The following is a 22,718-nucleotide window of genomic DNA, read 5'->3' as shown; positions in this document are numbered from 1 at the left end:
GTTGCAGAGTACTCCTGGGGTAGGCCATAGAGTGCAAGAAGCATGAAGAAGGTGCTGCGTTGATCCAACTCCTTCTTTTGTTCAATTGGATTACTTGCAGCAGGAGGGAGTAGCTCATTAAAGTCATGAAGTGCACTATGAACGGTGCCAAGATATGGAGAAATAGAACCATCGAGTGACTTCGGAGTAATGATATTCAACAAGCGGTGACACACTCCATAGAGACGTGTGTCGTTAGTATAGAGTGCCTTTGCTTGACTCCAAACCGATTCAAACGTGAGATGCGGACGGAAGATCGGTTTAACATCTGGATGAAGTGTAGACTTAATGACACTACACAACTGAGCATCAATCTGACTCCATTTGGATGTTTCAGCCACACTCACCTTATCAGGGTTTTGGGTGAGATGATCCTCGTAACCTTGACCACGTAGCCATAGTTTGATGTCGGCAGCCCAACTATCATAATTTGATCCATTCAATTTTTCAACAGAGAGAGGAGAGGTGATGTAGTTGGTGAAGATGCTCTTTTTTTCAGACTAGGACGCCATGGTCAGCACAGATTGTCAGAAAACGCGTCGGAATCGGGAAAATAGGGGTTGTTTGAACTGGAACTCGTATACCCGTAACTCGAAACTGAAAACTGAGGGCAGATATGGAAGCAAGGGGCCGAGGCGAGTGCGGTGGAAGAAGCGGCACCGTGAACGGCTGCCGGACACGCCGTCACGCGCGGCAGCAGTGGGCGGCGCGTGGATCTCACCACACTCTCAATTCTAGAAAAGAAAGAAGAAGTGATTAAACCAAGTGAAGAATCGCCACAAAATATGGATACCTTTGGTAAAATTCAAATATGGAAAAGAAACATACTAAAAACCACAATACAATTAAATTCTATACCAATATTCCTGTTCAACTTCCAGCGCATTTATGACCAATATAAAAGCTGGATTTGGACTAAAGGCGTGATATACGAGTTGTAGAGGATTGTCTTAGCTTTCCAACGCATCAAGGATCATGCAAATCGAAGTTTTGAGTCTTAAGATATGACCGAAGCAAGACAAAATTTCCAACCCAATTTTTGTTCTTCTTTCTGCATGTTGAGCTTGATTATTTTTATGATGATGTCCATCCCACACTCTCATCGCCAAGTAATAAAGACCATTCCATTCTATAGCATTATCAATCATTCTCCCCAAATTCTTGTCTTGGAGGGCACAAGATTTATTATAAAGAACATTACATGATAGGTCTTGTGTTAGTTTTTGTATGGAAATTAACCTTGTGGACAATTTAACATTATGAAGAACATTTCTTAGAGTTATGGATGAACTTATTTGGACATCTTTTTGACCTGTAGTTATAAGGGTACCATTTGCTGCATACATTTTCTTATTGCTAGGGCAAGGTGAATAAGTGGAGAAGTGTGTAGGTAAGGGTGTCATGTGGTTAGTGGCTCCATAATCTAGTATCCAATATTGCTTATAAGGTATATCTGAAGCATTAAGTCCAAAAGATAATTGTTGTGTGCCTGAATATACCAGATAATTAGTATATGTTGGTTTCTCCAACTTACTAAGTATCTCATTACTTCATCTTCATTGAGTTGGGCCAATTCTCCTTTTCTTTCATTAGCAGCCATATCCGTAAAACCAGCAGAGAAATGTATAGAGACAAAGATTGATCTATCAAACAAAATGAACTTCAAACGTCCAAAGAAGTATCCAAAAACAGTAAGTGTGCTATGATGTTGCAATACCAATAGTGGTCAAAGTCTGAGAAACAGAAAAATCCGAGCAAAACCTGCGTGAGCTTCAAATGACCCACAAACAAAGGTGCTCCGATCATAAAGTGAACAGCCAAAGCAGGAAGAGGACAAGCCGATCTACAATTTGCGAAAAAACGGCGTCGAACGACAGCTTATGGTGGTCACGCGCCCGATATGCGCTTGGCGGCGTGTGGCTGAGTGGACGGCAGTGATTTTTTGGTTCAAGCCGAGTTTTTCGAGACGATGCCGATGGTGTGGGCGATGATGTTTAAATCTAGACAAAAATGGGTGAAACTGATTGTGGTGAAGCTAAGTGAATAGTGACCATGAAACTATTTTACAGTTGGCTGTTTTAGGGCTGCAGTGAACAGATGTTTAAGAGAACTGCAATGAAGGCAGTGAAAAAGAGGAACCGAAACTAAGGTGGGTAAGATTTAAAAAACAAGAACTGCAAAAAAACGGTTAGGGTTTATGCGGAAGTGAGAGTCCCAAAATTGAGAGCTCTAATGCCATCTCAAGAATTAGGGAAATATATTTTTATTGAATTGAATATATTGACAATACAATGGATATGTATATATACACACACACATACACAAGGATTGCAAGATAATTAATGAAACATAGTTAGAACTCTATATTACCAAATGTCTATAATTATGTTTTTTTCTCAATAATAATGCTAATAATAGTAATCACAGTTTTGACATTTAGGGACACTTTATTTTACACATTTAAGGACAGAAGTAGTATATATGAAAAACTTACAACATCAATGAATCATTTACTTGTGATAATTTTGTTTACGGTATTTTTCATTACCTTGTAGATGGTAGAGGAAGCCGGTGGCACAGTATCTCGGATGGATGGAGGAAAATTTTGTGTTTTTGATAGATCTGTTCTAGTTTCAAACGGCGTCCTCCATACAGAGGTTAGTCTCTGTTTTTTTTTTTTTTTTTCGAGATGTTTTTATTGAACCTTTAATTTAATGATGAATTTGTGGTCCATTTAACCATGGCCGTCCACAGGAAATTTAGAGCATATGGAGAAATTGTTTAAAGAGATTTTATATGATAAAACTATCGAATTATGTTAATCTTCTAGATTTTTTAGCTGTAAAATCATTTATCAATGTTTTATACAATCATGATAAAAATATAAGTTTGCAATGCTTTGATATCAGATATCTCCTTTGATAATTCACTTAAAGATCATCAATGGAGCAAGAAATAATTAAAATGTGTAATAGAAAAATTGGACCAAAGGGTTCTCTCTAAAAAAGAAATAAATTAAACTTTTTGATTTTCGAAAGACAAGAATTGACTAAAATTTGACGTCAACTTTTTATTGCCTAATTTTTAGCCCAATTTCAATATAACAAACGGCCAAATTTTTAAGCTAATAAATTTAGGCAGCCACTAATTAAGTCAAGTGCACAGGAATAGCATTAGACCATCTATCTATGTATATAGTAGTAGTATTATATTCTTAAAAAATGAAAATGCTCATCCGCCTCTCAATACACACCGTGGTGAGGAGATGAGAGGAGAAGAGAGAGGAGAGGAGTGGAGAGGGAAGGACTTTAGAAAAAGGACTTTATGAAATTTCATATTGTCCATCAGTAGTTTTCTGTGAGACCTTGTTATGATAGACACTATGGAGTGGTTACTGGTTTGCAGTTTACTGAAAGTGCATTTATTGTTTTGTTATTGTGGGGATGTAATATGTGTATTTATTACACAGCTTCTGGAGAGAATTGGACCTGCAACAGAGGAATTAAAAAGTAAGGGAATTGATTTCTCATTATGGTACAAACCTGAGGACTACAGGGCAGACGTTTAACGACCCAATAAAGTAAGGATTGATTTCTCTTTAGATTTTCTGTCCCTGGTAGAAATCTTTCGATAATTGTTGTTATAAATTGCATTTGCATAAACTGTACCTTATTGCTTATACTTTCTTTAAAATTTTAATGTTTTGGACATTAAAATGCCTCCAATATATTTCTGTAAAGGCGTTATTTTCGTAACTATTTCTTACATTCTCATTGCTGTTAACATAAACAGCGTCACATAGATTAGATAATTGTCCAAAATTGGCTTGCTGCTTTTTTTATATATATTTCTGTACTATTATAAAAAAGACTAACGTCAATTAAGAATAGTAAAGTTAATTTGTGAGTCGTCAATTAAGAATTGTGGAGTTAATTTATTGTCAAGTCACAATAAATTTGTGAGTCGTGTTTTGTTACTTTTTTATTTGTGTGGAGATTCTCTTGTTGGTTTTCCAACATCTGATGTTAGAGTAAAGGTTCCGATAAGGGAAGAGAAGCAGTTGACAGTTTCATTCTTTTGAAAAGATGTTAGTTCTCATCTTATTTGTATATTTTTTTAATTATGACTACATTGAAATTGGGTGTTCCTTTGTTTGATTGGAGGATGGACTTATCCTCGTGACAATGCATAATCCAACACTATTTAGTCAATTAGAGTCTTGATTGTGCTATGGAAAAAGAAAAACCAAGTGAGATGGAAAATTTAGAGTGAGGTACAATACAAAATAAGATTGTGAACACAATTCAATTGAAACTTACTCCACAAATTAAATTGAAAAACACTTCCAAGGAAATTGTGAGAATTGTTGGAATACAAATTTGTGCCAACCTCGTTAATCAATCAATTGATGATGAAAATAAGCTTGTACTAGTTGAATATGGAAGACGAAGGTAATGTATCTAATTATTAAATTGAATGAGTTGGTATCTATATTTATAAATGCAGTAGAAAATATAAAAGATAAGGATCAAGTATTATTTATTGGCTTCACTGATCAATCAATGTTAGTGTTGCTTAAAATTGTGATAATAAGGAAAGTGTGCACGGTCCTCAATAAGTAGTGTAATGAAAGTAGAGATCTTCTCACAAAGATTGTGATACTAAACATTAATTATCAAGAATCTAACAACAAATGTTTATTTACCAAAATAAAATAAATAAATATTTTGAGCTATCTGTAGGTGGAAAATACACTAGAAATAGGATACGGTTGAATTATGTATTCAATTTTTAAGAAATTGCTTGGCTAACAAATGGTGAAAATAAAACAAGTAAAAAATAGAGGTAGTAAACAAAGGGAAGAGGTATAACACATTAATTCATCTTGATTTACCACTAACTTAGTAGCTTCCTTCACCCATAAAGATTTAATCTAGTAATTCGAACCAAATTACCACCACTTAACTTCACAAGTTAAGTCTTCTCAACATCCAACTTGAAAATCACAAGTCGTTGAGGATTTACAACCACTATCGATTTAAGTTACACAAGTGTTTAGTTTTTGTTTCTGGGTTTACTCTCACTAGAGGATGGTTACAATATTGTTCACAAGCTTAGCACAACTAGAATGATATTACAATTGAGTGCTAAATAAAATCTAAGTATTTGATGATTAATAATTGATTGATATTCAACTCGTATAATTTTTATTCTTGTTGCTTCGTATTTGGTTGTGTAAGGTTCCTCGCGTGGCTAGAACCATTTATAGATGTCAAATGTGAGAGTAAGGAAAGTACGCAGTATAATGAAAGTAGAGATCTTCTCACAAAGATTGTGGTGCTAAATGTTAATTATCAAGAATCTAACAACAAAGCTTATTTACCAAAATAAAAGAAATAAATATTGAGCTATCTGTAGGTGAAAATTACACAAGAAATGAGGCGGGTGGTTGAATTATGTATTCTGTTTTTAAGAAATTTCTTGGCTAACAAATGGTGAAAATAAAACAAGTAAAAAGCAAAGGTAGTAAACAGATGGAAAAGAGATAACACTGTAATTTATTCTGGTTCAATACCAACTCGGTAGCTACGTCTAGTCCTTTCACCGAGAAAGATTTAATCTAGTGATTCAAACCAAATTACAAACCACTTAACTTCACATGTTAAGTCTATTCAACATCCAACTTCAAAACCACAAGTCATTGATGATTTACAGCCATTATCGGGCCAAGTTACACAAGTGTTTAGTTTTTGTTTCTGGATTTTCTCTCACTAGAAGATGGTTACAGTGTTGCTCATAGACTTAGCACCACTAGAATGATATTACAATTGAGTGCTAAATAAAATTTAAGTATCTGATGATTAACGATTGATTGATATTCAACTCGTATAATTTTTGTTCTACGTATCAAGATGTCTAGTCGATCGTTGCTTTGAATTTGTTCTTTGTTCTTGAGCTTTGAATTTTCTGATTGTTGTTTCACAGTTGCTGAAATTCATTTCTTGTCAGTTACTGAAATTCAATTCTTGATTGTTGCTTTGATTATAGAATGTTGTATCTCTGATTGCATAGATCCATTGTCGTGAATTTGAATTGGATTGTTTCTATTTGATGAGAAATTCAATTCGGTGCAATTAAGAATGTAACTGACTAGGCACTTTAATTCATTCAAGTATGGACAAAAATAACCACTTGGTCATTTGAATCTTCAACATTATAGTTAGAGGTAGTGGGTATTCATCAGATTCTGTATCTGAGTTGTATGTAGAACATGTGTTCTGAATCAGCATCCAGGGTCATGACTTTTATCGAGTCAGAGTCATTGACTTTTTTTAGAGTGTTAACTTTTTCATGTTACATTGACTTTTTCATCAGCGGCATTGACTTTCCTTAGAGTTAGGCGCTTGCTTTTGTTGGAGGTAGAGTCTAAAAATCAAAGTCAGAAGTAGTGTGAAGTTCAGAGTCAGACTCAATGATCTTTTGGTGTTGAATTACTGGATAGAGGCAATTTAGAAAAGACAAAGTCAACATTGTAAATCAGAGTCAAATGTTTGCCTCTAAGTTGCTTTGTTAGAGGTAGCTTATTAGAGCATGTTGCACTTGACTTTAGAGTCTTATCTTCAAAGATAAAACATTAGAGGCAGATTATTAGATTCATATCATTAGACTCAGATACTTAGAAGCAGAGACAAATCATTAGAGACATCTCATTTGGAGACAATGAAGGGAGCATGTTATTCCTTTCCTCTTATCCATCCTTATATTTCATTTCCTCTTAATCCGCTTGCTTCCTCTTATGTACAGTTCAACACAGCAAAGGGTGCGTGTTGTTCTTTTCCTCTGATTCATCCTTTTATTTCGTTTTCTCTTGATCTACTTGCTTCCTCTGATGTACAGTTCAACACAACGAATGATGCGTATTGTTCTTTTCCTCTAATCTGTTTGCTTCTTCTGGTGACTTTTTTGGGTCACTTTTTCTGGTTATATCCTCTAGTGGACGTGCTTCCTCTGATCTTGGGCGCTTTCTCTAAATTATTTTCTTCTCACTCAATTAAATTATTAGTGCACTAAATGGTTCCCACAAAATACCTTTTCTTATCATCAAAATAAGGTAAAGAATTATTCTCCAAACTATCTTGGTTCTAACAATCTCTCACTTTTTGATGATGACAAAACATCTATTTTGTGAACAATTTAACAAAGATAATAAAGCATATGGCTCTCTCTAACTCTAAGCATATTTAACCGTAATAGTTTAGAGTGATGTTCTGACTTTTAAAATAATTCCCCTTGTGTGAAGTTTTTTTTTTTAAAAAAAAAACTAATTGGAGATGTTTAAAATTGTTCTCAAAAGCTATTTCCCCCATTTTTGTCATCCAACAAAACGAGTTAATATGTCATACTTATTACATAAATAGACTTAAATAAAGTACTTTGGATATATATAACTTAGAAATTATATTATGTCAAAATATAACCATTTTTCAGTTATAGAAGCAATATTCATATTTTCTTTTATAAACTCAAACCTGTCTACAACAAAGAGTTGTTTTAGAATGTTTGTCCATTGAAGCTTAGTGTTAATAAATGTAATATCTAAAGTTCTCTTATGGACAAAGTCTCTTATGAAGTGATGTTTACTTCTATGTGTTTATCCCTAGAGTGCATAATTGAGTTTTTAGTTAAGCATACGGCAGAAGTGTTACTACAAAATATAGGAATTTTACTTTCATAAAACTTGTAGTCTTCCGACTGATGCTTCATCCATAAAAGTTGAGTACTACATCTTACTGCTGAGATATATTATGCTTTTGTTGTAGACAGAGCAATGGTACTTTGTATCTTGCTGGACCATGTGATCATATTCCCACTTAGGAAAGTGCAGTTTCCACTAGTGTTTTTTCTTTCAAGTATGTCTCTTGCATATTCAACATCATAATATTCCACTAACATGTACTCAGAAAATTGCTTATAGAATAAACTTAGGTTAGTAGTACTTTTCAGGTATCTAAGCTCTTAACTGTTGCTAAGTGGGATTCTTTTGGATTTGCCTGAAATTTGGCGCATACACTAAATATAACATCGGGCCAAGATGTAGTTAAATAAATTAAAATACATATCATGCTTCTAAAGGTTTTCTAATCAACCTTTTTGCCTTACTCATCTTTGTCTAGTGAGCAGGTTGAATGCATTAGAGTACTAATTGGTTTGCATTCATTCATCTAGAACTTCTTGAGAAGCTCTTTTATATACTTAGTCTGATGAATTAAAACTCCATTCTGTTTATGTTGAATCTGAATTCCGAAGAAGAACTTCAGCTCTTCCATCATGCTCATTTGGAATTCTTGTTTCATTAACTCAACAAAGTCTTGGCAAAGCTTGTCATTAGTTGATCCAAAAATTGTATCATCACCATAAATCTGAATTATAAGATGATCATTTTTAACTAATTTTCTAAACAAGGTTGTGCCAACTTGCATTCTTTCAAAATCATTTTCTATGAAGTAATTGTTTAGTCTATCATACCAAGCTCAAGGTGCTTGTTTCCAACCATACATAGATTTTCTAAGTTTAAAGACATAATCTGGAAACACAGAATTTTCAAAACCTGGGATTGTTTGACATAAACTTTTTCATTTATATAACAATTTAAAAAGAAATACTTTTTACATCCATTTGGTATAAAATAATAATATTTTGTGCAGCATAAGATAATAGAATTTAAATAGCTTGTAACCTCGCCATTGAAGCAAATATCTCAACGTAGTCAATACCTTTTTGTATACCGTAACCTTGGCTACTAGTCTAGCTTTAATTCTTATCACTTCTCTTTTTTCATTCACCTTGTTGATAGATATCCACTTTGTTCCTATGGGTTTCTTATCCTCTGATCTTGGAACAAGATTCCAGACATCATTTATCTTGAATGCTTTAAATTCTTTCTGAAATGCCAGAATCCAACCATTGTTTGATAAAGCTTCATCTACAGAGGTTGGTTCAATTTGAGATAATAAACGAAACAATGATGTTTCTTTTAAGGCGGATCTGGTCTTCAGACGATCACTTGTTTTTCCAAGTATAAGTGAGTCTCGATGTGATGATTTGTATTTCCATTCAGTTCAAGATTCCTCTAATTTTTGTCATTCTTCTCGTTTTCTAGTATCTTCTGGTTTGTTGCTATCCTTTGATTTTTCAGAAGATATTGTTCTTCTTGTATCTTCTGATTTGCTGTTATCCTCTGATTTTTCTTGTTCTTCTACTTTTGGTTTTCCTGCAAATCATCATCTTGCTATGACTTTATAAAGTCAAACTGTTTGTCATCAAACATAACATAGATTGACTCTTCGACAATCAGAGTTTCCAAATTGTATACTTTATAGAGTTTAGACCTTTTAAAGTATCCCAAGAGGATGCACTTATGTGATTTTGAGTCAAATTTTCCAAGTTTTTATTTGGTGTTTAAAATATAACAAATATAATCAAATTGTCTAAAGTAGTAAATGGTGGGCTTTTTACCCTTCCATAGTTCATAAGGAGTCTTGTTTAGAATAGGTCTGATCCAGACTTTGTTATGAACATAACTTGCAATATTCACTACTTCTACCCAAAAGTGTTTTGAAACATTCATTTCGTTAATCATTGTGTGTGCCATCTCTTGAAGAGAACTATTTTTCTTTTCTACAACACCATTATGTTGAGGTGTTTTAGTAGAAGAAGAGTTATGTAGGATGTCATTCTCTTCACATAAGTTTTCAAAAAGAGTGTCTTCAAACTCACCACCATGATCACTACAAATTGTTGTGATTGAAAGACATTTTTCATTTTGCACTTGCTTACATAAGGTATATAGTGAATACCTTATGTGACTCATCCTTGTGTCTTAGGAATTTTACCCATGTCCATATAATGTAATCATCAATAATAACAAGTCCATATTGTTTTTACCATGGACAGAGGCGATTTTAACTAGACCAAAAAAATCAATGTGTAAAAGATCAAAGGGTCTTGTTTTTTTTTTTTTTTAAGAAAAAGAACTCTTAGTTTGTTTTCCATTATGGCATGCTTCACAAAAAAAAATTTGAGTTTTACTTAAGATCTGGGAGGCTTCTAACCAGTTCCAGTTTGCTTAATTTAGTGATTAATCTAAAATTAGCTTGGTCTAATCTCTTGTGCCAAGTCAGTTGTTCCTCATTAATACCATAAGACACTTGACCTCTTGTTTTTCTATATTTCAAAGATTTGTTTTGTACATGTTATTCTGCATTTGACCAGTAAAAAGTACTGAAGTAGTAATGTCGATTTACAACGAAAAGGGATTTGAATTGTAAATGTTCCTATTTAAATTTTTTTGAAAAAGTCTAAAGATTTAACTCAAGAATGATTTTGGTTAAGAAAACAGAAAACGAAGAACGTTCTTGGTTAGCTTAAAAAGCAGAAATTCAATTTATGTTTTTACTTAGTTAATCAATCAAGCTTAATAAATAAAGAGATAAGAGAAAGAATACCTTACAAAGATTTATCATGGTTCACCCAACTTGGGTTACGTCCATTCCTCACAACTATGAGATTTTTCACTTAGTGTTCAAAACAAAGAACCTTCTTAGTTTTATAGCACCTAGTTTAAATCAACTCTGCTCTGTTACAAGCTCTACTTCTTTCCACGCAGAAAGCAATTTAATCATTTATCAACCTTGATAGGATTTCTTACAATCTATTCAAACTATACTAAACTCTTATAGTTTGAATTTTACAATAATGATAAGATTGTTTTGATAGAACCTGAGATGTCTCAACTCTTGTTTGAGATTCGATTCTTTACAAATAATTCAATACAATAATAACAAAGTATGATATATAATCAGAATTCAATCTTGCTTGCGAAAATGAGAATTTCAAGTATGTGAATGTGAATGATTTATGAGACTTGATAACACTTGAACTTTTGCAATTTCCCTGAGCATTGATCTTTCTTTTATAGGCATTTTGAAGCATTTAATAATGGTCAAAAGAGTTGTTGGTAGTGCTCGATCAGTTTTGACCAAAACCAATATATATGAATACAAATATTCCAACCTTTAAAGATTTTTAAGAACTGTTTGATTGGACTAATTTATTCGTTCTTAATCAGATTGTCTTGATGTTTAATGATCCTTTATGCTTCATATGTATTTGTTGATGTTATATCTTTAATCTAGAGACTCGATTATGTCCAAAACAGTTTGGAGAATGATAATAAACTTCTACAGAATTAAGGAGATTGATAATGCACTTTCTGTAGAAACGGAGATTTATTATCAATCTGGACTGTCAGTTTTTGAACTTTCTGGAGATTGATGATCAATCTGGACATTCAGTTTTGATAATTCTAGATGACTTCCTGATGTCTTGTACAGATCAAGATTGATTAACTTTTTTGACATTTTGGCTGAAGAAGGTTCAGACTCATTTTGATTAGCTTGATTCAAGACCTATTCTTTTAGTGATTTGAATGCCTTCTTTGAATGAAATGGATCCGACTTGTTCCTTGCCAAGTACTGATAACCTTAGTATAAAACTCAGAGGCATAATCTTCTTTGAACTAATGGAGATTGATTGATCTTGAGGTTGTGATGATTAGTCTTGATCCTGGAGAACATTCTCCATTTTATCCAGAATGTTCTTGTTTCTTTATATGTTCATTTTTTATCCGATTTCTTTGCTTTGATTGATTCCTATTTTTGAGTTTATTCACTCAAAAGCACAAGTTAAATTAACATAATATTTTAGAATCATAATTAACATTCTTAATTAACCTTTGTTTATTTTCATCAAAACTTTAATTTTAAAGTTTGTCGTAACAAGTACAACCCCATCAGTTTGATTGATTGCCCTACATGACTTTTGATTGAAGACAAGATCATAACCAATGTCGCTTAATTGACTTATGCTCGGAAGGTTATGCTTCAGTCGTTTAGCAAATAAAACATTCTTAATAGAGGGTGAAGAGCCATTACCGATTGTACCAGAACCTATTATCCTTCTTTTCTAGTTTCCTCTGAAGCCTATTGTTCCTCCTTTCTTCAAGATCACGTCTTGGAATATAAACCTTTCTTCTGTAATGTGTTGTGAGTAGCCCTTGTCCAGGTACCATGGTTGGTGTTTTAATCATGCTGCTAAGGACATTTGCTAGAGGAATATTGTGTTTAGGTACCCAAAATAATTAACAGGCTTATTTTCTTTCCTTGTTTTATGCATGGGACAAGTTAATCTATTATGACCTTTTTTATGACAATATGCACATAGAATCAAATGAAATTAATTTGGAATTTTGCTTTGATTCTACAAACCCAATTTCTATATTTCCATTTCTGTTAACACCATAGATAATTGAATCTTTCTTGCTTCTATCTATGCCATTTTCTAGAAAATATTGGAATGTCAATTCATGTTAACAGAGTTGCAGATCTTATCCTCTGATGGTTTCAAAACTTTTTCATTCAAAGTTAAGTTTTCTCTTTTTAATTCTTCAAAATCAATTTGAAGAGAATTATGTTTCTCAATCAAATCCTTGTAAACTTTCTTTAGGTTTTCTAGTTTTGAAGAGACAAACTGATTTGCATTCAAAAATAATCATTTAGAGCAATTATTAATTCACTATGAGTTAGATCAGAAAATACCTTAATTTCCTCATCGTATTATGAGCTAGAGGCAGAGTCTATGTTAGCCATCAGAGCCAAGCTTGCCAGTTCTTCATCGTCAAAAGAGTCACTAGTATAGTCATCCCATGTGATCATACCTTTCTTCCTGGTCTTGGATTTTTTTTCCTTTGGTTCCTTTTCGTAACCTTTGGACAATCTGCTTTGAAATGTCCAAGTTCCTTGCATTCAAAACAAGTTGTTTTCCTCTTGTATGTACCTGTGTCTTTACTCTAGTACTTCTTGAAATGCTTTTAGGGAAATGATTTCTTTTTGTGCCACATGCGTTGAACTATCCTTGAAATGAAGGGTGATTCATTTGCTTTTGAATCATCATTTTGACTTTATGAATCATCATCTGATTCTTCATTTGCTTGCAAGGCTTTCTTGTCTCTAGTTCTGAGAGCCAACAATTTTTGCTTATTCTTAGGATCATTCTCTGATAGTTCAATTTCATGAGACTAGATAGAGCTCATCAATTCTTCCAGAGGCAGATTGTTTAGGTCTATAGCTTTCTAAATGGTTGTGACTTTAGGTCTCCACTTGGTGGGGCAGACTTCTAAGAATATTTTTTACATGGTCTGCTATTGTGTAGCTCTTTTGAAGTACCTTCAGGCGTGAGACCAAGTCTGGAATTTAGAGAACATCTTGATGTCTTCATCTTCTTGCATCTGAAAAAGCTCATACTTCCTAACTAAGAGGTTGACCTTTGCTTCCTGGACTTGCTTATTTCCTTCATATGTTAAAATCAAACAATCATATATACTCTTATGTATTTCCTTGTTGGTGCACTTATCAAACTCTTTGAACATGATTGAATTTATCATAAAGGGATTAGCTTTATGATGCATCTTACATTGTTTCGTTTGTTCAACATTCATTTCTTTTCTGGATAGTTCAGTACCATCATCATTTGTAGGAACAATGTACCCATCTTTAATCAAATCCCAAAGTTCAAGATCTTGGGAAATAAAGAAACTTCTAAGTTTTTCCTTCCAATACTCAAAGTGTTTCCCATTAAACTGAGGTGGTCTATTGACATTTCCTCCAATTTCTTCATCGCGATAGTTAGACAAACTTGAAATTTGGATCTTTTCTCAAACCCTATAATGTGCTCAGGACTTGAGGTTGAGCTCTGATGCCAATTGTAGGTAGAAAATACACAAGAAAATGGGGTTTGAATTGTGTATTCAGTTTTAACGAAATTTCTTGGCTAACCATGGTGAAAATAAAACAAGTAAAAAATAGAGGCAATAAACAGTGGGAAGATGGAAAACACAATAATTTATCTTTGTTCACCACCAACCCGGTAGCTACGTCTAGTCCGTTCACCCATAAAGATTTAATCTAGTCATTCAAACCAAATTACAACCACTTAACTTCACAAGTTATGTTTTCTCAACATCCAACTTGAAAATCACAAATCATCGAGGATTTACGGTCAGTATCGGGCTAGGTTACACAAGTATTTAGCTTTTCACTAGAGGAGGGCTATAGTATTGCTCAAAGACTTAGCACAACTAGCATGATATTACAATTGAGTGCTAAATAAAATCTAAATATTTGATGATTAATGCTTGATTGATATTCAGCTCGTAAAATTTTTGTTCTTGTTGCTTCGTATCTGGTTGTGATAAGTTCCTCAAGTGGTGAGAACCATTTATAGATGCCAATGTTCAGATTTTTTAATTCTGGTTACTACAATTTTTTAATCTTCCTGCCGCATTCAAGTTCTAACGATCGTTGTTTTGATTTGTGATAGCGTTTCAGCAAGTGTACTGAATCGTTGCAAGTAATAATAAAACGGTAGTACCGAGTGTCAAACTCAAGGATTGCGTTTTACTATTGAATTATATTTAGTTACTAACATTGAACAAAAAATTCCCAAGTTTATTGAAATAATATTTAAAATTGACAGCAATAGTAAAATTGATCCTTTATAAATTGAGAAAAATGTCAGGGATGAGTTTCACTTCGAATCCAACCACGGTGTCTAATTTGATCATAGTTATTGAATTCCTTTATTGAATTATTACCAAATTCTCTTTATTATTCTTGCCCTAATGTCTTAGTGACAAAACCTTTAATTCCAAAGTAATCCCTAATTCCTTAGTAGATTTAAAATTAGAATTAAGCATTACCGTGTAGAAATTCTCTTGTAAATTATTGTTTTGCAACTAATTTAATTGGCTTCATGACCTGCAGCTATGTCTAGACTACAAATTCATGAATTTCTCATCTCAAGCATTTGTAAAGTCCACTTCCGTTTCAAAATACAAATCATAGAACATTTTAATGTTGATCAAGCAATAAAAAGCATTAAGCACAGAGATGAGAAAAATAATTCAACAAACTCATTCATATAACTAGAAATCAAATCATTAAAATAAGGGTTTCATCTTGTTACACTCATCCCTAACAAATAGGGTTTAGTTACTCATGACAGAGATAAAAGAGATAGAGGTTAGAGAAGAATTACAAGAAGGATTCATGAATGGTTCTTGATAAAACTGCTCCAATGATGTTAGAAACGGCCGTCTTTGAGTTTCTATGCTAGGGCACAAGTCTCCCAACTTCCCAAGAGTCAAAAAGATCACTAAAACAATAAAAATCTGCGTTTTTATGGTTGCTGGTGCGAGTCGCGCGTCCCAGGCGCAGAAAACGCGCTCCTGGCGCGTTGGGGCAGTAGCAACTGCTGGAAAAAGCGCTTCAGGTGCGCTCCAAGCGCTCAGCATCTGCTGTCCGGCTTATATTGCATTTGTCTCCTCTTTCGAGTCTGAATTTGGTTCCGGTGTCATCATGAAAGTTGTAGATATGGATCTTAGCTTTCATTTGCACTTGGTTTGACTTCAATTGGACATCTACAACTCCAGATATGGCTGAAATACTCTACATATGTCATGTTGATTTCTCACCAAAATTCAGCACTGCACTAAAACAAAACGCAATATAAAATTACGAAAAACTTCTACTTAATCAACGAAATAAAAACACAAAACATTTTATTGACTCAAAGAACAAAATATATCAAATAAATCCTTAATTTAACTGATGATTGAGGATAAATAAGACTAAAACAGTGGGGAAATATGCATATGATGAAGAATAAATAAGACTAAAACAGTGGGAAAATATGCATATGATGAAGAGTCATCAATTTGTGTCCAGATGCTCAGTCGATCGTTGCTTTGAATTTGTTCTTTGCTCTTGAGCTATGAAGTTTTTTTATCATTGTTTGACATTTCCTTTCATTTTTTGTTAGTTAAAGAAATTCAATTCTTGATCGTTTCTTTGGTTCCAGGATGTTCTATCTTTAATTGCATAGACCCGTTGTCTTGAATTTGAATTGGACCGTTACTATTTGATGAGATATTCAATTCGATGCAATTAAGAATGTATTGATTGGGCGCTTTAATCCATTCAAGTGTGGACAAAAATAGCCGCTTGGTCATTTGAATCTTCAGTATGGGAGTTAGAGGTAATTAGCCTTCATCAAATTTTTTTTATGAGCCATATGTAGAACTTTTCTTCATAGTCAGCTTCCAGAGTCATTACTTTATAAGAGTTATAGTTATTGACTTTTTCGTGTTGCGTTGACTTTTTATTAGAGGCATTGATTTTCCTCAAAGTCAGACGCTTGCTTTTGTTGGAGGCAAAGTCTAAAATCTAAATCTGAAGTAGTGTGAAGTTCAAAGTCAATATCAATCATATTTTGGTGTTGAATTACTTGTGAAAGGCAACTTATTAGAGACAAAGTCAACATTGTAAATCAGAGTCAAATGCTTGCCCTTGAGTTGCTTTGTCGGAGGCAGCTTATTGGAGTGTGTTGCACTTGAATTTAGAGTTTTATCTTCAGACGTAAAACCTTGGGAGCATATATTAGAGTTAGATCTTTAGACTACAATACTTAGAGATAGAGGTAGATCCTTAGAGACATCTCCTTTAGAGACAGTGAAGGGAGCATGAGGTAGATCCATTTTTTTCGCGTTTTCTCTTAATATGCTTGGTTCCTATGATGTACAATTCAACACATCAAAGGCAATGTGTTATTCCTTTCCTCTAATGTGTCATTTTATTTCGTTTCCTCTTAATCAACTTGCTTTTCTGGATGTACAGTTCAAGACAGCGAACGGTGCGTGTTGTTCCTTTCCTCTGATTTGTCCTATTATTCTATTTCCTTTTGATTCGCTTGCTTCCTCTAATGTATAGTTCAACAGAGGGAAAGACGCTTGTTATTCCTTTCCTCTGATCTATTTGCTTATTCTGTTGACTTTCTTTGGTCACTTCATCTGGTTATATCTTCTTATTGTATCCTCTGATAGTATCATGTAGTGGCATCATCAAGTGGACGCGGTTCCTCTGATTCTGGGCGTTTCGTCTAACTTCTTTTCTACACACTCAATTAAATTATTAGTGCATTAAATTATTCTCACAAAATACCTTTTGTTATCATCAAAATAAGGTAAGCAATTGTTCTTCAAACCATCCTAATTGTAACATTATCACGTACGACAAAATAAGATTTATGAAATGAGAACACTGATAGAAAATACTCAATAGTTTGAAATCGATTTAACAGTTGGGGAAAATTAATCATCCAAAAGTCATATTTTTGTTACATTATGTTGTACTCTAACATGGTTTTCTTGATAGTTGGTGAGATATAACTAGGGTGTTTTTCAATACTTTTAGCATGGCATTCGCAAAGGTGTCCTACGTCTAGTTTTCTGATTAGGTATAGTCATGTTTCTTTAAAAATTAATCTATTTATCTCTGGATATAAATAACTATGGCAGCTACTCTATAGAATGCACTACGCGAAAAAACGCCATTTACAGCGCTTTTTTTAAGTCATATACAGCGTTTTTTCAAAAAAATAAGCGCTGTAGTATCTAGCGTTGTAAAAAGATACAACATCACTTTTTAAAATAACAAACGCTATAAAATAGGTAGATATATTGCGCGCTGTAAAAGGTGCATTCAATAGATGCATTATTATGCACCTATTACAACGCTCTTTGGAAAAAACGTTGTAAAAGGTGCATTCAATAGATGCATCATAATGCACCTATTACAACGCTTTTTCAAACAAGCGTTGTAAGATGTGCATTCAATAGATGCATTATTATGCACCTACTACATCGCTTTTTTGAAAAAACACTTTAAAAGTTGCATTCTTATTTTAGTTTTATTAAAAAACGCTGTAAATGAAATTTTTAAAAAGCGCTTTTTGATTTTTTATGGCATTTTTTTAGAAAGCGCTGTCTTTTAATTTTTTTTTCAAAATCATTTTCATCCAGAATCAATTCACACTCAGTTCACACAATCATTTCACAATCAGTACACAACAATAAAACTATATAAATTTATAATTTAACTTTATAACTTTACATATTTACACAATCAGTTCACAACATGTTCATATACATATTCACATATTGACAACAGCACATAACTATATACATATTCAAATAACTACATATTCACAACTTTTCAAATGTGCCCTATTCATATACATATAACTATCAGAACTACACAGAACAGAACTACCATATATTCATATAACTATCCCTTGTAGCATGCCATTTCCCAACAAATCAAATAATTTTCATTTCAATCACATACTGACACCAGTCTTCCTTTATTTCAATTAGATCTCTTTCAGAGTATGTTGGATTGGAATTATCAAAGTATTGTGCGATATAAAAATTGAACATAAATAAGTTAGAATCAAATATATACATAGTTTATATATGAAAATCAAATAATGAAAATACTGTACCGTTTCTGGGATTATAGTTTGATTCATATCAACAATCTCCTTCATGAATCGCTATATATAGTACCCATAGTCGATGTTGTTAGTTTGACGAGGGCACTATAAAATAAAACATATAAGTCAATAAATATTTGTGCATTGATTGTAAATGAAATTTTAAAGGCATATATTTCAAACCTTTATTGGAATTCATGTGATGTTATTTGACTTTTGCTTCGACACTGTAGCACCTCTTTGAGCTCGAAAAACTTGTAAAGCACTATCGAACAAATAAATGTGATTATTATATCATTAACAAACACATTATTTATATATATATGTAAGAAATAAATGAATATTACTTACGTATCGAACATAGTCTTTATATCGGAGTGATTGTTGTAATTGTCGTGCAAGGGATTTAAATAGTATATAACTCCAGAGGTTGCATTGATTGCAAATAGCACCCAATGTACCATACAACAACAAAAATTTGGTTGGCAATTTTGTTTGCGCAACTAATAAATGAAGATCTCATAAATTAAAAAAGATATAAATAAAGAATATATAATTACGTACCCTAAATTATATGGTGCAAAGAACAACTTATCCTTCTCTCTATTTCCTAATAGGATATCTACAACGCATTTCTTTACATTCACTGGATCGAGTTTAAACATCGAAAGCTTATGTGGAGACAAGAAAATCTAGTTGACAATCTGTCCGTGCACACTAACTTCTCATACAAAAACCTTCAACGAAAATTTCAAATTAGATTAATTACTAATAAATTAAATTAATTACCAATAAATGCAATTAAAAGTAATTTTACCTAATGTATAAGCTGATGACAGTAGCACTCAGCTCCTTATGGTTGAGAAGTTCGTATGTGTGCTCTTTTTCAAGTAGTTCTTCATACTCATCTCCGAATATAGCTTTATTCATGCTTATGATGCGTGAATCGTTGTTGCTGCCCCAATTCGTTTTTACATGTATGTCAAGACACGACCCATATCGAGCAAGGCATGGCTGACTTATTTTAGGAGCAGGAGCAGCAACTGATTTTCCCCAATCCAGTTTTTGAGCAGCAACTTGGGCAGCTTTATTACCTTTAGACTTTATTTGAATCTAAATAAATGTGAAATTAAAGTTAACAGTAGAAAAAAATCAGCAATTAAATATAATCAATCATAATCATATATCGTGCAATGAAATATACATATCAATTAAACATACATATCAATTAATTAAACACACCTTATCAAGGGCAACAAGATGTGTGGGCCATGCCACGTAACTACCAATTGATTCGCCCAAATACTTCATATTTGCATCTTTGTCCGGTATAGGAAACAGTGCATTTGGTTTCAAAGCAATAACTGGTGATACTTTGACATGGCCCGTAGGGATCGGTGTGTTGTGCAATACTTCTCCCAAAGTATTGTACAATATTCCTTTTCCGACCTTGCTATGAGTAGGGAGTAGGGGATGATAAGTACAACACGCAAGGAGTGACACCCTAAATCAATGGTTAATACATAAGTATGTGAAATAATTAGGTTGAATGAATTTTATATTTTATTAAGTAATTAATTACCTCGGAAAGACTTTTGAGACCAATGTTGCAACTCGCGTTTCCACTCTCCATTTGTATTTCATGTTGGAGCTGATCCGGAAGTTGCTTGTCTTTATTCGTCTTCACCAAGAGTGCCACTTGCTCTGATAGGAGTTTGAGCTTGTCTAATACTTCCTCATTAGATGGATTTTGACGCTTCTCTTGTGAAAAATAGCTTTTAGGAGTTACGCCAAATCATTTCCCCCTCACGCGACCGGAATATTCAGGAACATTGAACACTTTACCGAGAATGTCCCTGCAACTAGCTTTGTTGTCCTCTTGATTTTCCGAACTTTGTTCAAGATTCTCCTAAAATACACATAGGATTAAAAAGATAAGTTCAATATCATTTTTAAAATACAATATTAAAAAATATTAAAGTGATAATATACTTACACAAAATTCTATTACTTTTTGAACATTTTCGTTATCAACCACTTCATCTTTATTTACACGAGCTTCCTTCCACAAGATATGACGACCCAACGGTTGATGGGATTGGGTGTCTTGTAGCTATCGTTAAGATCACCAACAAAATATTAGTTAGAAACTATAGTTTATAATGTACCACATTATATAAAAGTGATGTTTAATTACTTACAAGTTTTTGCTCTAGACGTGCATATCCCATACGAGATTTTTTGTATGGGTGCATCGGATTTTTTTCCCTCTCGCGATTTGCCTTACTTATATTCTATATAAAAAAAATAACAACTGTGTAAAAATTTAAAATACGCTATGAATATGAATAATAAAACACAAATGCTAATCACTTACCACAAACGCGGGGTCTGAACGTTTGGCTACAAATGCGCTCCATTCTTCATTTGATATATAATGTTTATATATTTTTGGAGCTTCAGCATTCTTATTTCCTTCATGATCTTTTAGATAGCAATTTGAGAGGTGAGATCTAAAACTCCGGTGTATTTTCCCGACAACTCTCAACACATAAGCCTTTCTCACCTCGTCAATAGCAAAAACAGTCTACAAACGAAATAAAGATATAGTTTGAGTAAAGTATTTCAATGGAAAAAATTATAAGTAACAAAAAAGTGGATCAAAAAAGTTACTTGTATATCAGTCCACATTATATCTTTTGCATCCTTCAACGCCTTATCTCTCCAATCGTCAATTGTGATGGGGATATTCTGACGAACAACAACCCCAATATAACTTACAAACATGGAACTGTTGGGGTCAATTGGTTGACCATTCTCATTCCATCCAACCTAATAAACTCATATAGTAAGTACATGTTTTCAAAAAAGATAAAAAATGAACAGCAAATAAAGTATAGTATACCTCAAATTTTATGCCACTACTCCTTGCTTTTATGACATTTTGCATGATGGTTGCACCATGTTTGACTTCATTTTCATAAGTCTTAGTGTTGACAACTTCCTCATTTTGACGATCTAAATCCTTGTTGGTATCCATTTATCTACAACAAGTTCAACATGCAGTTCAATATAACTTCAACAAGTTCAACATGCAGTAGGCTAAGTACGTAGTAGTATAAGTTCAACATGCATTTTAGTGAAACAAAAAACTAATAAATACAAGACCTGAAAAATAGAAGAACAGTAGGGTTACAGTGCAGAAATACGAACAAAGAAGAACAACGCAGAAATACGAACGGTTCATAGGAGAGTATGATTCGCAGAAACGAGCGTATGAAGTTTACGTAATGGAGAGTAGGGTTCGCAAAAACAAAGATGGTTCGCAATGACAAGGAGAATGAAGAGGAAACAAGCGTATGAATTTTACGTAATGAGGGTTAGTAACAATGCAATATTGTTCGTAGGGCTCGCAATGAGAAGGAGAATGAAGAGGAGGAGGAGGAAACAAGCGTATATGAAATTTACGTAATGAAGAGGAAACTGAAGCGTATATTGAAAAAGCGCTGTAAAAGACCTCCTTATTTTATTTTTTTAAAAGCCTTTTACAGCGCTTTTCCACAAAGCGCTTTAAAAGGCTTCTTTGTTTTATTATGTGCAAGCGCTATGTGACCCTTTTACAGCGCTTGTAACACCCCGTTTTTCAAAGCGAGGGTGTATTTTTTTTTTCAAAAGAAATTAAAATGAAACAGAGAAATAAATAAGGAAATACCTTTGGATAAATAATTGAGTCATTATAATTTACAAGCAGCGGAAAAGTTTCTCAAAATATATGAATCCAATGTATTTACACTTCAAAAAGTGGTACATAGACCCCATCATAAAAAAATGTCAAACATACAATATTAGTATAGGTACAGTTTTCCAAATTAAAATACTGCAACCCAAAAAGAAGGACGTCTAATCCCTATACATCAACCTAATATGATCATCCTACCAAAAAACTATACACCCTGAGTGATCTCCACGCGCCCCGTGAGATCCTCCTACATAGCTCCAGTCAAGCATTCCCATCTACATTCCCATCCGTAGGGTACGAATGAGCAACCTGTTATCTAACTCAAAATAAGATATTCCACTGTGCAATCTGTTATCTAACTCAAAATAAGATACATAACTAACCAAGACATTGATAAATTAATGAGCAATCTGTTATCTAACTCAAAATAAGATACATAACTAACCAAGACATTGATAAATTAATGAGCAATCTGTTATCTAACTCAAAATAA

The 22,718-nt window shown here is 33.3% G+C and overlaps 1 protein-coding gene across 1 annotated transcript in view; it reads left to right on the top strand.

Annotated features, from left to right (window-relative positions):
• Window positions 1–3,882, top strand: part of LOC101498330 (phosphatase IMPL1, chloroplastic) — a 28,286-nt gene extending 24,404 nt beyond the window's left edge. The window contains exons 9-10 of the mRNA XM_004489614.4: window positions 2,595–2,696; window positions 3,509–3,882. Coding sequence (XP_004489671.1) covers window positions 2,595–2,696; window positions 3,509–3,607 — 201 coding nt within the window. The 3' untranslated portion in view covers window positions 3,608–3,882. The remainder of the gene's footprint in view (window positions 1–2,594; window positions 2,697–3,508) is intronic.
• Window positions 3,883–22,718: the final 18,836 nt, after the last annotated feature.

Source organism: Cicer arietinum, chromosome 1 (assembly GCF_000331145.2).
Source record: "Cicer arietinum cultivar CDC Frontier isolate Library 1 chromosome 1, Cicar.CDCFrontier_v2.0, whole genome shotgun sequence".
Taxonomy (NCBI): domain Eukaryota; kingdom Viridiplantae; phylum Streptophyta; class Magnoliopsida; order Fabales; family Fabaceae; genus Cicer; species Cicer arietinum.
The sequence above is the reverse complement of the archived record's forward strand: the minus strand, read 5'-3'. Positions and strand labels throughout refer to the sequence as shown.